We start from the raw sequence: 17062 nt of genomic DNA on the forward strand, positions 1-17062 counted from the left end.
AGAGGATGGAGGTCGGCTGTTCTCAGTGGTGGCAGACGACAGAACAAGGAGCAATGGTCTCAAGTTGCAGTGGGGGAGGTCCAGGTTGGATAGCAGGAAAAACTATTTCACTAGGAGGGTGGTGAAACACTGGAATGCGTTACCTAGGGAGGTGGTGGAGTCTCCTTCCTTGGAGGATTTTAAGGCACGGCTTGACAAAGCCCTCGCTGGGATGATTTAGCTGGGAATTGGTCCTGCTTTGAGCAGGGGGTTGGACTAGATGACCTCTTGAGGTCCCTTCCAACTCTGACATTCTATGATTCTAAGAGCCGGACTGCCCGAGCGCTACCGGCTTCGGGCAGCCCCCCTGCCTCCAGACCCTGCGCCCCCAGCCAGGCACTTCCCCTCCCGGGCTCCGGCGGCGCAGGGTCTGGAGGCACGGGGCTGCCCGAAGCCGGTAGCGTTCGGGCAGCCCGGCTCTTAAACAGAGCCGAAGAGTCGGGGAGGAGCAGAGCCGCCATTTTCCCGGACATGTTCGGCTTTTTGGCAATTCCCCCCGGACGGGTGTTTGACTGCCGAAAAGCCGGACATGTCCGGGAAAAAGAGGATGTATGGTAACCCTACTAGATTGGGGCACAAAGGAAATGAACTTTGGATGAACCTATTGCATTTTCAGTGTCTCAGTGATCCATGAATATGGGACCCTGTCGTGTGCTTTTTGATCATATATCCACAGCATCTCTCAATTTTTCTTTTTCTGTTTTGCATCTTCTGTGATCCTCCTGTTCATCCTGAGGCGGTCTTTATTCCCTTTCATGTCACTGTGAAGCCAAATTGTTACTATTAAGCACTAACTAAAGACTGCAAGCTATCCCTCCCCACATATAGAAATTGGAAGGGAATTGTGCCTTGTGTCATTGTTTCAGCTTCCTGAATGGGAACGTGGAGGGAATCCGACACATATGCATAGGTGACAGTGCTGTGTCTGAGTGCATCAGTGAGAGCCTTGCAGTTGTGCACGTCCATCCAGCCCCAGGGTAGCACACCACAGTGCCAGGACTGGAGTATCGGATGCATGTGTCTGAGGAGCATGCATTCAACAGAGTAAGTGTGCTATACACATAGGCGGCAAGTTATATGGGCTCATGGTGCCCGGGCTCCAGCAATATTCAGGGTAGGCATGGGGGGGGCACGTGAACCACCAGCTGGGGGAGGCTAGCCCCCAGCTCCACCCCTGCTGCCCGAGCCGCCCCCCTTCCACCTCCCGCCACAGCCGAGAGCCCCCACCACCACCACAGTCACTGACCCAGTCCTGCCCCAGGCTAGCCCCCCAGCCCCAAAGGCAGAGCACTGGGGGCTGCAGCCGCAGGGGGCGGTGGTAAGCAGGGGGCGGAGTTGCGCCTGGCTGTTTGGGGAAGCATAGCCTCCCCCAGCTTATACTACCCGCCGCCCATGAAGGTAGACAAAGAACTATGCCAACAGTAGAAAGGAGAGCTGCACCCTCGTTTCACAATCAGAATGCCACGCTCATCCAGTGCACTAAATGCCCCAATAACAATTACGTGAGTGAAGCCAGACAATCACTATGCTCTCGAGTGAACTCACTCGGGAAAATGATAAAAGACAAAAACGTCCTATCACCTGTGGGTGAACACTTTCCACACAGCGATCACTCTATATCTAACCTATCAGTCTTCATTCTCAAAGGAAACCTGTGCCTGGGAGCTTAAATTCGTAACTTTGCTAGACACTAACAATCATGGACTGAACAGAGACACTGGATTTATGGCTTATTACAACAATCTGTAACCCACTAACAACCCTGGATGCTTCCCCCAGCCCCCCCTCCCTTCACTCCTTTCCTCCCCATAACTGGAGAGGTGTTAAGGGGCCACTTCACCTTGAATGGTTCCTTGAAATGTGTTAACTATTAATGCTAAACAATCTGTTCCACTTCCTATTTAGCTGTGACGCTGTGAGTTAATTTCCCAGACCTGAAGAAGAGCTTTGTGTTACCTCAAAACCAGAAGTGGATCCAATAATAGATAATGTTTTCACCCTTACCTCACACTTGTCTCTCTAATATCGTGAGACCAAGATGGCTACAACAACACTGCATGCTTAGTGCCAGATTAACAGCATGAATAGCACGGTGCAGGGGAAGACACCTACCAGTGGCTATAGTCCATGTGTTGTCTGATCAGCGTGTGGGGCTGCACTGTTCCATAAGTGTCCACTTCAGGCATGTTCATATCGTCAATGAAGTAGATGAGTTTCTTGGTGCCAGGTGGGCCATAATTTCTACCAGCCTTTTTATCCAGAGGCTTCTCAAGTACAGCTGTATGGGAACAAAGGCAGATCATTACAAACATTAGGCTGCATTCACAGAGGATGTAAATAGTGGTATGAACGGTACGATTGGTGCACGCCAGCCATCAAACGTGTACGTGGACAAACCCCAAAGCAGGAAGAGGTTAATGGTCTGTGTTAGAGGGGAGGGCTGTAGCGAGCTCTACCCACAACATCAAGCCTGCAGGGGATAAAGAGGAAGGAAGCAGGTTTTAGAGGTGGGTTTTCCTGACAGAACTATCTTGGGTCTGAGGCAAATGAAGTAGGGGTTAGAAGGAGCAGCCCAGAACTAGGACCTCAAAGTGCAGCCAAGCTCGGGAAAGGCTTGGACCGGCCATCATGTTACCTGAGTGTCTGTCACCTCATCTCATGAACACATTGCTTGTTAATTAAGTCAAACCCCAGGATGGGGATGAGTTTTGACCTCACACAGGATATGTGGATTTGTCTTGTCTCAGAACAGGTAGGAAAAAAGTGTCCCTCACTATTTCCTGCATCAGGGGAGCTAGTAATTTGCCTTGTCTGAAGACGAATTGCTGATCTTCATTAGGGGAAGGCTGAAGCACTCTCCACTAGCTTCCACCAGCTAGGAGAGGCAGGAGTCTCCCTCAGCAGTGGTGGCCAGATGTCTTTTAAAACCTCCAAAGCTTCACATTGTGTGACCAGGCCAAACTCCAGCAAGAGCTGGCAAATGCTCACAGGTTTCTATCTTCTGGCTGGGGAAGACCATTTCTTATCAGTTGTTTCAGATCCTGTGAAGGAGGACAGAGCTTTTTGCAATGAGCCTAGGAAGTGGTGAAGGGTTTGGGGTTTTTTTGTGCTTGTTTGTTTTTCCTGTAAAGAACCATGCAAATTTACAGTTCTATATAAATATTTAATTAAAAAATCACAGCCATATTGTCCAAAGGATCCTGCATTGTCCTAAGTTATCATTTCCTTGAACACCAATGTGAGCCAAGCTTTATTGCACTCAACTGGTCCAAAACCAACCAGACAAAGCCATATTCTATACCCTTCCCCCCCCCCCATATGTTTACTTTGGGAATGCCTTCTGTCTCAAGGTGTACTATTTTTCAGTACATGCCAACTAAATTTGATTTGTTTATACAGTTTTAGTCTTCAGTGGACTTATAGCAGTGCTATAAAAACATCACAATAAATAGCAATTATTTATAATTACAGAGGATTGGACAAAATAAAGGACACTGGGTATTTTAAAATAGCCATTTGTTAGAATATAAATTTAATACATGCATTATCACGTGGCAAAAGTTATTAAGGGACTTTTTTTCAGAATACCAATTATAGGTTTATATGTTCAAAAATGCCTTTTCTTCACCATTGCTCAGAATCCAACGGATTTCTCATCTTTTGACAGCTTGCTGCAAAAAAACATTTAAAACTCTAGGGAAAAAATGATGAACCTCCTTTCAATGAAGTAGCTTCCCACCAACCCCCCTCCACAAAACCACAATATCTGAGGTTTCTGGTAGCAAGTTAAATTAAGTGTTTCAACTAAGCATTTATTTTACATTTAATTAGTTTTTAATTAACATATAAAATCAGCCATTTTTGAGGTTTAACAACTACGTAAGAGATATATCAAATTGAATTGCAATTACTGGAAATCAAATGACAAGTCTGGGAAAATAGCCTTTTAATTTGAAACAATATCTCATAATACTAGTAAAAGGGGATGTTTCGCTATCTTTGAAATCCTGACCTATTCAAATTAGTGTCTGAAATAAACATTCACGGTAAATGAGATTTATTGAGCGGGCTTTGTGTTTTCCAGTGGCTGTCCGTCAGAGAAAGCCAGGTTGCATGCAACTCTCTAAGGGCAAATTTATATTGTGCAGAGAGCCTGCACAAGGCCTATATACTACTTAAATGCTATGGCTTTGAAGGGGAACTAAGTGGCCTTGCATTGGATCTCTCATAGTTTACAAGCATTAAACTCCATACATAATGGCATCAGAAAGCTCCCGGGGCTCTATGGCCAGTCAAGCTAGTACGAGAGACTGAGCTAAAAACTTTGGGATGCAATGTCAGCCTTCCCATAGTGTACCTGTTAGGACTGCTAGTGATAATGTAGGATTCAGACCTCTATTTTTGCCTGAGATAGAATTCTATGTCATTTGCCCATTTGATTCTTGATACACTTATATTCTTATTAATATGTGTGAACTAAGGACAAAGACACTGTATATGTTGCTTCTGCCTAGCCAGATGGGTTTGTTAGTATAATGGGAACAGCTAAGAACAGTTAAAGTGTTACTGGGCGCGGTGGAAGTATAATATACGAGCGCACACTTTAAGACTGCCTCAACTCCTATCTCAAGGCAAGGTCAAGCAACCTATCAGGAGGGGAAATGGGGGACTGGGGAGGGGGGGAAGGTATAAAACACTAAAAGGCCAAAGAAATGCCTGTCCCTGACCATAGCACCACCTCACTCCTTACCCCTTCCATGGGATACAAAAGAGATGGGACGAAGACCCCAGAGTCACAACCCCCCCAAAACAGAACATGTCCCCCCCAAAACAGAACATGATAAGTTGTAAGGGGTGGGACCGAGGGCATGCATTTCACATATAATTATGCCTGCTAAGGAGCGGGGAGAATGGGACACTGGGAAACAAGGCTCTGCGGTGTCAGAGTTATGGACATGCTTGCTTGAAACTAACCCCCCAAAACATTGTGTTGCCTGCACTTTGGACTTCTGGTCTTCTGCTTTTTGTCTGTGTGATAAGAACGAGGGGAAAGGGTGAAGGGAAAGCCCCCTAACATACCCTCTCCAATGTGGAGTCACTGCCTCCACCCAGCATGATTTGCATTACTAATCCTTATTACTTTAGTCTCTCATTGGCAGATGTCTAGCACAAAACTCTTCTTTGCCCAGTCAGTCCTTTAGGGAAGAATGTTATGATAGTAGCTCACTGTCGTAGAGCAGAACTGCACAAAGCCACTAAAGGAAAGGACCTCTCCTTCCATTAGTCTGGGCACAACACTGCAGCCACCAATGGGCCACCAAATTATAGGAAGAGACTAAGTGAGTGGGAGGGAGAATGGGAGTGAAAAGTGTGGGATAGAATGGGGGGAGAGGGAACAAGCAAAGGTTGAAGTGAGGAGAAAAAAGGAGAAGAAAGGGAAATAGACTAAAAAAATCCAGGTGGATGGGAGGAGAGATGGAGATGAGCCCGAAGTGCAAAGCCTGTAGTTCCAAGCCTTGCCGGGTTAGGTTGTCAGGATATGCCTCAGATGCACACCCACAACTGGCCGCTGGCTCGGTATACAATTTCCTATACATTTACACTCACATAAGAGCTCTAAAAATCATTGACTGCAAATTGGGAGCATACAGCTGAGTGGGCAGGAGCGCTGGCATGTCTCTCTTCAGATAGTTAGGCATGTAAGAGCAGATCCTCTGCTGGTGGAAAATGTCATAGCTCCACTATGGATAGTTTCCATCAGCTGAGGGTCTGCTCCATGGGGTTCCCAAAAACACTTGCTCTATTTCTTATAAATCCATGTTCTGAAGGATACTCGACTGTAAAAATGAAGGGTACTTGTAACCGAGGCTCTTTGAGATGGACTCTGCATAGTCCCACTCTTGGGATATGTGCCAACTGGTGCCGATGAACAGTGCGGCTTGCTACTAGTAGTGCCTACTGAAGTGCTCACGGCCCCCCTCCCGCCCCTCCCCTCGGCGGTACCACAAGCGGGGTCCGCGCAATGACCCGGAATGGTGCCAAGACGGACTGTGCCAGGACCAGGACCTGCTGCACGATGGTGATTGATGCTGTGAATGGGAGCGCTGGTGGGACCTGGAGTGGTGCTGTGAATCACACCGGCGCCGTGAGTGGAACCGGTGCTGCAAGTCTGATCAGTGCCGCGAGTCTGATCGGCGCTGAGACTCCAAGGGGTGTCTTGTCCATGACGGCGCCAAGGGGCAGAGCATTGCAGGCTTTCCGCGGGACAGAGCCGCACGCTGTGGCATCGGGGGCTTTGCACAAAGGGCCGGGGACCGCAGTGCCGTCATGTCTATGAGATCTCTTGTGGCCTCAAATGTGTCAAGGTTGGAAGGCAGCTGTACCTCCTCCACCACCTGACATGGTGAGTCCAATTGCACCGGACTCAAAAGTCCTCCTTGCAAGATCGAAGTCGACGGTGCTGGCTCTGCAGTTTTCAGCACAAGGGGCTCCTCCGTGGGACACGCCCCATTGGCTGGTTCCGAGGGGTTGGGTCCCAAAGTCGGGAAAGCACTCCTACCCTGTTTCTGGTGCCGCTTCTGACCTGGGGAATGGGACAGTTTCGGCACCGGAACCGCTGCCGGGGTACTACACACTGATGCGCTTGGTGCTGGGTCCTGCTACGCCGATGCTGGCTGTGGCCTAAGTGCTGCCTCCATGAGTAGCTGCTTCAATTTAAACTCACGCTCCTCCTTAATTCTTGGGCAAAACCCTTTGCAAATCCTGCACTTATCTGCCTGATGTGTTTCCCCCAGACACTTCAAGCAAGAGTTGTGGGGGTCTCCCATTGGCATAGATTTGTTGCAGGACTTACAGGGTTTGAACCCCTGGGACTTAGGCATGCCCTGAGTCCCCAGGGAGAGCACGGTCGGCTTGAAGGGGAACCCCCCACTCCCAACAGTGAACTAATAACACTATACTAACTAATAACTAACTTAACTAACTAAGGAAAACAAACACTAAGTAAATAGAGCTAGGGAAATGTGGCAAGCCTGCTGAGCAAGAAGCCACAGTTCCACCGATGGTCACTGGCGGTAAGAAGGATCTGAGGAGGCACCAGGTCGGAAGGGTCATATATAGAGCGCTATGGAGGTGCCACTCCAGGGGGCTCCACAGCCGACCCAACAGGTGTTCCTGGGCAAAAACTTTCCGACAACTCTGCACGCAGTGCACACACACCTAATTGGAATCGATATGAGCAATCACTCGAAGAAGAACTACTCTATGAAAAATTGTAAATAGAGGGTCAGTCATTAAGGCTTGAAGTTCACTAACCCGCCTGGCTGATATTATTGCTATAATAAATGCAGTTTTAATTGAAAGATGAACTAGAGAATAAGATGATAAAGATCCAAAGGGTGCAGACATAAGCTGTGTTAGCACTAAATTTAAATTCCATAGGGGAACAGACTCTCTCACAGGGGGATAAATATTTAGTAAACCTCTCAGAAACCTCTTAATATCATACAAGAACATAGACTTACCACATATTGGTAAATGAAAAGCCGCAATTGCAACTAAATGTACCCTGAGCGATGTAACAGATAAACTCAAGTATCGGAGGGGTAGCCGTGTTATACAAAAACCTGTAGGAGAACACTTCAACCTCCCTGGCCACACAATAGCAGATGTAAAGGTAGCCATCTTACAGCAAATAACTTCAGGACCAGACTCCAAAGAGAAACTGCTGAGCTCCAGTTCATTTGCAAATTTGACACCATCAGATCAGGATTAAACAAAGACTGTGAATGGCTAGCCAACTACAAAAGCAGTTTCTCCTCCCTTGGTGTTCACACTTCAACTGCTAGCAGAGGACCTCACCCTCCCTGATCGAAATAACCTCGTTATCTCCAGACTCATTCTTGCCAGCATATTTATACCTGCCCCTGGAAATTTCCATTACATGCATCCGACGAAGTGGGCATTCACCCACGAAAGCTTATGCTCCAATACATCTGTTAGTCTTAAAGGTGCCACAGGACTCTCTGTTGCTTTTTACAGATAAACTTGTTTTCTTCAGAAACAGCAAACACTCTGGATTGAATAGGAGCTGACACAGGATCAATACCCTTATCAGCTATCCATAGGGAAAATCTTTTCCATTTGAAATCACATTTCCTAGTTGATTGTCTTCTAGCATTAAGTAAAACACTGTACAGCTACAAAGAAAGATTTCTCTAATTCTGTCAGAGTCCTATTGCCCATGCTATCAGGTGCAGCGAAAGTGGATCTGGATGGTATGCTTTCCCTTGCTGCTGTGACAGAAGGTCCAGCGACACAGTGGAAAGAAGCAAGTCTGTGTACCATTGCTGTCTCGGCCAGGCTGGAGTGATGAGTATCATCCGGGCTGAGTCCTGTCTAACCTTTTTCACAAGCATCAACATTAAAGAGCTCCTGCTCCTGAACAAAAACAATGACACTTGGGGTTTTATCTTGTGGCAAATTTCTATACAATATAAAAATTCATATCTACTACATATGTGGAGTATCCCAAAGAGCAAAATTGTCCCAATTGTCTTGGATCATAGAAGCTTTCAAGGACCCTTCATACATCTGGGAAGAGTCTCCGATTAGTTGGGCCACTAACTGATTGAGAGGTTCTGCCACATGCAGAGCTACTGCAATAAATTTTGTGAATTATACACCAATCCCCAAAGCTTCACTGACTCCTTGCAAAACTCTGAGGAATGGGCTCCTCCATGTCCATTTACATAGTACATTGCTCTCATATTGTCTCTGGCTGCTTGAACCACAGATCCTTGCACCTGAGGGAGGAATGATCTGAGTGCCAAATGAATTGCTGTTAGCTCCAGAAGACCGATATAAGGGTGACACTCTTGCTGATTCGACAGACTTCTTGTTAAAAGGTTGTTGAAGTGTGTACCTGTAGTAGGTCTGGGGTGGGGCTCGTCCCTTCCTGGGGCGCCTGAAAGCCAGGCCGCCCCGCTACAAAGCGAATAACAGTTAGGGCCCCGACCTTTGGGTAGGGGCTAAGCACACAATTGATAGTTCAGGGCTCAGGCCCCTATGCAGGGACTGAGCACACACTTAACAGTTCAGAGCTCAGGCCCCTATGCAGGGACTGAGCACACAATTAGCAGTCCAGAGCTCAGGCCCTTGTGCAGGGACTGAGCACACAATTAGCAGTTCAGAGCTCAGGCCCTTGTGCAGGGACTGAGCACACAATTAGCAGTTCAGGGCCCAGACCCTTATGCAAGGGCTGGGTCAGTTTGGGTTAGCCCAGGCCCTAGGTCAGGGCGGGGCAGCAAACCAATAGTCAGTCAGGGGCCCAGGCCCCTTGGACAAGGAGGAGGAGAGACTGCCACCCGGCGCGGGGTGGCAGGGGGGAACACAGGCCCACCCACTCCACTGTGTTCCAGCCCGGGGCCCTATCCGCAGCAGTCCATCTGCCGCGCAGTCAGTGGGGATCCTGACCGCAACACACTGACATGGGTTCGGGGTCTGCTATCCCCGGGCCACTTCCCATCTCCTCCTCCATGGGTACCTGCTCCTCCTGAGTTCCGTCTGCTGGGTCGCAGATCATGGGCTCCTCCGGGCCCCGAGCACCAGGTAGGTCTGTCGCTCCCTCTGGGCCCTCGGCGGGGGGAAGCTCAGACCGCTCCTCAGGATACCAGGCTCTCGGCAGGCTCGGCCAGTCCTCCTCAGGGTACCGGGCTCTCGGCAGGCTCGGCCAGTCCTCCTCAGGGTACCGGGCTCTCGGCAGGCTCGGCCAGTCCTCCTCGGGATACCGGGCTCTCGGCAGGCTCAGGTCCGCGGGAGCTCGGGCACCAGCGTCTGTCCACTCCCGCTGCCGGCCAGCTACTGAGCGCTGGGGCCTGGCTTTTATACTTCCTGTCCCGCCCCTTGACTTCCAGGGGGCGGGGACAGGCCACGGTGGCTCCGCCCACTCTGGCGGCTGTTCTGGCTCATCGCTTCCTGGGGCGCCTGGAAGCCAGGCCGCCCCGCTACAGTACCCCATGGAAGGAAAGGGACGGCTGAACTTCACTCCCCTCCATATATGTTCCTGGTCCATTCACCATAAGATTGTTTTCTGGATTTTCTTGGGAACGATATTAAGTTTGTGTCGTGTACTGCAGGACCAGGTTTCTTGCCAAACAGTGCTGAAGGGGGTCTCAGCCTTAGTCCTATATAAGTTGTGACATACATCGGTGAAGCCATAAGACTCAGCAGAGAGAGGAAGAACTTTACGTTCTGAATGGTAGATTTCCTCTTCAGGAATTTCTCCTCCAGAAGTTCAGCTCTTGCCATTCTGGAGTTGAGATGTACTCCTATGAAACGGATCTTTTGTGAAGGTTTCAATAGAGATTTCTTTTCAGTGATCAAAAATCCCAACCTTTGGAACATCAAGCATCTGAATTGAGTGACATTCTTTGGTTCACCTTCAGAAGTTCCTTTTAGGAGCCAATCATCTAAATATGGACAAATATGGTCTTCTCAGAAAAGCTGCCAATACAGCTAGGAATTTTGTAAAGATTTTAATGCAGTAGAAAGGCCAAAGTGGAGGAGCCTGTATTGGAAATGGTGCCCTATGGCAAAATAAAGGTACTTCCTGTGTGATCATCTTATTGAAATGTTAAAGCAGCTTCTTTGAGATTGAGAGCTGTAAAACCTGTTTAGACAGGAGAGGGAGGGGATAATAGATCTTAGAGTTAATATTCTGAAGGGAAATCTTTGGATGTACCTATTTAACTTCCTCAGATCCAACATTGGAAGAAGTCCTCCATCTTTCTTTGGAATTAGGAAATAGTGTGAGTAGAAACCCCAATTTCTTAGATTTATTGGGACCTCTTCTACTACTCCTTCCCTTAGTAGGGAGTTGATTTCTGTTCTTAGCATTAATTTGTGAGAGGAGTCCCTGAATAGGGAAGAAGGTCTTGAACTGGATGGTATAGCCATCATTTATTGTGTCCAAAACCCATCTGTCCATGGTGATCTTTTGCCACTCAGTGTAAAAAATGGCATAAACAGTCTCCAAATGTGAGGGGAACAGAGTTCAAGGCTGGCTTGCTGCTCTTGAACTTCATATCAAACCCAAGGTTTAACTGCAATGTCAAGGGGTGCTCCACTCACCATTGGGCTACCACCTCCTCCTGGCTCACTTCTTACTACAGCACCTATCTAACTTGCCCAGAATCTTGAATCCAACAAAGGCTCACATCCATCTGTAGTCAGTGGCTGGAAGGAACTGAAGTGGCAACCACTGCTTTTATATGTAAGTGGGATATTATGTTTTTATAGCACTACCCTCAGAACATGCTCAAACGCTGAGGGGAGAGGTGGGAGGGGATGCATGAGCACTCTTATAGGCACTACTAGTAGAATGCTGCATCATTGAATGGCACCAGTCAGTTCATATCCCAGGAGTGGGAATGTGCAGAGGACACGCCAAGGAGAATTTATTTTTATAGATAGATAGATAGATAGATAGATAGATAGATAGATAGATAGATAGATAGATAGATAGATAGATAATCTGTGTTGTATTTGAGTTTTACAAAGTTAAATAGGGCCTGCTGGAAACAGCAGCCTACTGACAAACTACACAAAAAAAGAGCAAATTAACTCTAAAATATGAGCAGTGGAGAACAATATAGAGCAATATAAATCATGCCTAACAAACACAATCATTGCAGTCATAGCTGAAATCTTTCACACACATTTATTCACATAGCAGATGACTTATTCATATGCTTAGAGAAGAGAGCCCCAAACTCAAACCATAGCTCACAGTCCAAGGAAATATGAAAAGGCTGCCCAGATCTGTCCATATAAATCTCAACAACTGCACCATCACTATTGAGATAAATGAACGAGAGAAGGTTCTTTTACCCTGCTAGGAAGCCTTGAAGACAGAGTGTTTGAGTTTGTTTTTCCATCTTCCAGAGGTCCTATATTGACAAACTACACTCTAGGAAAAATTAAAAGGGCATTTGGAGAGGGAAAGGTATTAATATTTGAAGATCATTCACAATTTGGACCAGATACCAAGGAAGGTTTGTTTCACCTGAGTTTTGCAGGAAAGCCGTGCTGTTCAAGTCATTCACATAGTGTGAAATTCACCCCTATGCACGGGGCCAGTGGGATTTTAGGGGCACTCAGGCCGCGTGCCTTCTGCATTTGATCCGTAGTGTAAATGAGGGCACTAACGGGCGGTGGTGTGGGGGCCAGTGAGAGAAGCTAGTGATCACTGTGAGAGCAACTTCCTGAACACAGAAGAATCCCATTGCTGTGTTGGAGAAGAGCTGAACATTAGAGCCTAGGATCAAATATGGCATTGGGCAAACAGCTCTCTAATGTCATACATGAGGCTCTCGCATGGATTTGTGAAACTATCCCACCTTGCATTCACATGCACTTGCATGTGTAAAAGGCATTCTGTTAAAAGTGGCCCTTCTTGTCCAGCTCATTTCATCTGACCTGCTCACAGTATGCAATTTCAAGCTCACCTGTACAGATCTTACACAGCAGTTAAAACAGCTGGATGTTAATAATCTGACTGTGCTTTGTGGGTATATAGTAACCATCCAAGCCTTTTAAATCTAAGCTAAATGCTTATCTGAGTCATTTAATTTAAATTGTGATCAAATTTCTAGCTGGCCTCATGCAGCTTTGCAAGCTATGGCATTTTATTCTGCTGCAGCAGAGTTATGAATTATTTGTGTGCTAACATTACCATAAGCTGTTTTCCCCTTTCATAAATGATACAGGGCAATGTGCAGGGGAAGCCAAAGAGAACTGACTGGGCCTTCTAGGTGCCACCATAATACAAACAACAACATAACCAACATGATTGGATTCAGGCCTGTCTCTATTCAGCAAAACTTTTCAGCCTAGTCTTAAGTTTAGACATATTAAACACATGCTTCAAGTTAAATGGAGCCTTGATGTTTAATTTTAGGCTCTGGAGGTTGAAAATCTGGTCCTCTCCCAAATCCAATCCCATGACCCAGGTTTTCCAGACTCCCTGGGCCCTGGGTGGCTGCAAGGAGACAATGACTCACCTGTGACCTTGAGGGGAGAAAGAAATACGTAGGACTTGCAGCTTGGTTGGGCCATCAGATACACAGATGTGCCCCTTTCAATACAAAATTCCACCATGAAAGCTGAAGGCTGAGGCAGTCTGGGCATTGGCACTGTGTAGGGCTTGGTGGATCTGACTTGTGAAGGGATCACTGGACAGCAGGAAATGTATGGAGGGTGGCGGTTCACAGACTGTGGTACTGGAAGTGAAATTTGATGGTTTGAGGATTGTGGATGGAGCCTCTTGGTCATGTTCACAACACTCCCCCATCTGGAGAAACGCATCTACCTTCCCAGTCCTGGTCCCAAGGTGGCAAGTCGCCACAAAGTAAAATCATGTAAAGAACAGGGACCAGGGTCCTGTCACTGATTTAGGTGCTGAGCCATCTTCGGGAATTCCAGGTTCTTGTGGTTGGTAAGGACTTGGATCGGGAACCTGAAGACCTCCAGAAGATGCTGCAACTCCTTGAAGGCTGCTTTGATGGCCAGAAGCTCTTTACTGTCATAGTTTTGCTCCACAGGTGTGAGCGTGCTTGAAGAAGGCACATGTGTGAAACTGACCATTCAAGGCTGCCATTAGGGCTCCCAGCACAAAGTTTGAGGCATCCACTTATACCGTAAATTGCAGCCCGAGTTGGAGTGAACCAACCTAGGTTGGGGCTGTGATGAATTTCTATTTTAGGCACTCAAAAGCCAGTTCCATCTCTGGGGACAAAGAAAGATGGGCTCCCTTCTGCAGGAGGGCGGTGACCCCTAAGAAACATTTGGTGAACTCTCTACAGAAACTGGCAAAGCTTAAAAAGCGTTGCACCCACAGACATCCCTAAGCACCACCAGTCGGTGATGGCTGTCAATTTATGTGGGTCGATGGTGTGATGAACTTTACGGACTCCTCACTAAGACTAAAGGACTAAAGCAGGGGTCGGCAACCTTTCAGAAGTGGTGTGCCAAGTCTTCATTTATACACTCTAATTTAAGGCTTCGCGTGCCGGTAATACATGTTAATGCTTTTTAGAAGGTCTTTCTATAAGTCTATAATATATAACCAAACTACTGTTATATGTAAAGTAAACAAGGTTTTCAAAATGTTTCCGAAGCTTTATTTAAAATTAAATTAAAATGCAGATCTTATCAGTTTAGTGTGATCCTTGCCCTTGCTTTCCTTGCTGAGTTTTCCAATGTCTGGCACGTATTTGGATACTTTAAGCTGCACACGGGTTTCTGAGTGATCAGTTGTTAACCGGCTCCGAGAGGGACAGGGGACAGCTTTCATGTGTGAAAATACCTGTTCACACAGGTATGTGGATCCAAATGCTGAAAGCATTGCAAATGCAATTTTCTTCAAACAGTTAAATATCACTGGCAGGGACGTTCAGCAGGTCAGAATAGAGGCCCCATGATCTCTCTCGGTAGCTTCAAGTGCGCTCCGCATATCCACAAACTTTGATGTCCACAATTCTGAGCTTTTTAACTGAATGAGTTGCATTTCAAAATCTTCAACACCCATCCACTGAAATACAGACAAATCCAAGTCGCTTTCGTTGAACTTTTCAGGTTTAATTAGAAAAGAAAGCATTGGGCCAAATCGCTGGAAATCTTGAAATCTGTCAGAAAATTCTGATTCCAGTTCTTGCATGTACTTTCCAATCTCATCGACACTGACAGTGCAACATGTCGATAGCTCTTTTATGTGTTGGAAGTAGCGGAAAGTAGAAGTTTGAATATCCCTGGAAAAAACTGCTAGTTTCACAACAAATGCTTTCCAGGTTTCATAAAGATCTAGAACTGTTTGCCCTGCACCCTGGAGACAGAGGTTGAGTTCATTTAGGTGAGCAGTGATATCAGTTAGAAACCTGAGCTTACACAGCTATTTGTCATCATCCAGTTCAGGACAGTTTTGTTCTTTTTCTGACAAAAAGGCCTTGATTGCCTCAAAACAGTTTACAAAGCGCACCAAAACCTTGCCACGACTTAGCCACCGAATGTTGCTGTGAAGTGGGATGTCGTTATAAGCACTGTCCATCTCTTCTAGCAGTGCTTGACATTGTAAGTCAAAGCAGATCGAGCAACAAGAAAATTCACAATTCGCACCACTGTATTCATTACATTATTAAGCTCTTTGCACACAGGTTTTCTTGATGGATGATACAGTGAAATTTGAGTGTCGGATGGTCAATTTGATCTTCAAGTAACTTTACAAATCCCTTCTGTTTTCCAACCATGGCAGGAGCACCATCTGTTGTCACACAAAATATTTTTCTGATGTCAACTCCTCGTTCTTCAAAATGGTTTACAAAACTTTCCAGTATATCTTCCCCCTTTGTTGTGCCATGCAGGGGTTTTAGACAACAAAGTTCCTCTTGGATTTCATTGGAAGCACAATATCTTGCAACAATTGCCAAACGCGGAACGTCGTTTATATCCATGCTCTCATCAATTGCAGCACTAAACACTGCTGTGTCTTTCAATGCAGTCGTCTGCTTTTCCTTAATGTTTTCTGCCATTTCACTTATGCATCTCTCAACTGTTCTGGCAGAGATGGGCAGTTCTTTTATTCTAGATATGATTGTATCTTTATTTGGCAAATCATTGAACAAAATCGTCGCACTGCTGAGAAAAACTTCTTTTATATATTCCCCATCTGTAAACGGCTTTCCGTTTTTTGCAATGCACTGTGCAATCTTGTAACTTCCTTCTGTAGCTTGATTTTTACTTACACTTAAGCTTTTAAAAACACTGCTTTGCTTCTCATAGGCTGCTACTGCCTTTTTGATTGATTCAGTCTTGTCTGCTTCGTCAAGAAAGGTTTTCTCGTGCTTCGTTTCAAAATGTCGTCCAACTCTTGATGTGCGACAAACAACACTTTCATAACAGAAAGCTCAAATAGCACAGTCCTTCTTTTCAATAAATACAAATGCGTCTGTCCAAGCAGGCTGAAATGATCAGACATCTAGCTTCGCTTTCTTAGGAGCTGCCATTTTGTCAAATGTTCCCTTCAATTCTCAGTGGGGAAAAAAATGGCGATAGAAGGCAGGCAAAAGGTCAAATGCAGTGTGGTCTAAGATAAGCAATTTGAGCTACACCCCCTCTTGCCTGGTGTGCAACCCTCACTGTCCCAGGCTGGGGACAGTGGGCCACAGCGGTGAGGCTGAAGAGGACTGATCCAAGGCCAGGAGCAGAGCCCAGGGTGGCCTGCTGGGACTCCAAGCGGAAAGCAGGCTGAACAGCGGCTGGAAACCAAGATTGGCAGCTGAGGTGAGTGGAGTAGGTAGCTGGTAGGCCTGAGCAGGGCTGGAGCCCTGGACTCTGTCTGCAATGGAGCCTCCGACCAGAAGCAAGGTGAGTGGAGCTGCGCGGTGGGGACCCCTGCTGGCGAGGGGCCAGCAGCCGGAACCCCAGAGCAGCGACTGGCTCAGCCCGCTGCCACTCTGGGGTTTTTGCCCCCAGCTCCTGCCAGCTGGGGTCTCAGCCCGCTGCCAGCCTGGGGTTCCTTCACCCAGGCCAGCAGAGGGTGCTGAGTGGGACCAGCAGCGGGACCCTGGCTGGCAAGGGGCCAGCAGCGGGAACCCCAGAGCAGCGGCGGGCTGAGCAGCTCAGCCCGACCCCCGCTCTGGGGTTTCCACCACCGGCTCCTGCCAGCTGGGGTCTCAGCCCGCTGCCAGCCTGGGGGAAGGAACCCCAGGCCAGTAGCGGGTGCTGAGTTGGACCCGCGGCAGGACCCCAGCTGGCTCAGCCTGCGCCGTGTGCCAGGAAAAATCGGCTCACGTGCCAACTTTGGCACGCGTGCCGTAGGTTGCCTACCCCTGGACTAAAGGAAAGATAGAGCAGCACTGGGTCAAGAAGGCCCCACCCCATAGCAGCTGCAGAGCATGCTCCAAATGGAGGACATACTTAAAATGGGACTCTGGCAATCAAGCAGGTGAAGACTGAAGGAGAGGCTGTC

The 17062-nt window shown here is 47.3% G+C and overlaps 1 protein-coding gene across 1 annotated transcript in view; it reads right to left on the reverse strand.

Moving 5' to 3' along the window:
- Positions 1 to 17062, reverse strand: part of DNAH9 (dynein axonemal heavy chain 9) — a 404651-nt gene that overhangs the window by 252151 nt on the left and 135438 nt on the right. The window contains exon 39 of the mRNA XM_054048023.1: positions 2152 to 2317. Within this exon, the coding sequence (XP_053903998.1) occupies positions 2152 to 2317 (166 nt within the window). The remainder of the gene's footprint in view (positions 1 to 2151; positions 2318 to 17062) is intronic.

This window comes from Malaclemys terrapin, chromosome 13 (assembly GCF_027887155.1).
Source record: "Malaclemys terrapin pileata isolate rMalTer1 chromosome 13, rMalTer1.hap1, whole genome shotgun sequence".
Classification (NCBI taxonomy): domain Eukaryota; kingdom Metazoa; phylum Chordata; order Testudines; family Emydidae; genus Malaclemys; species Malaclemys terrapin.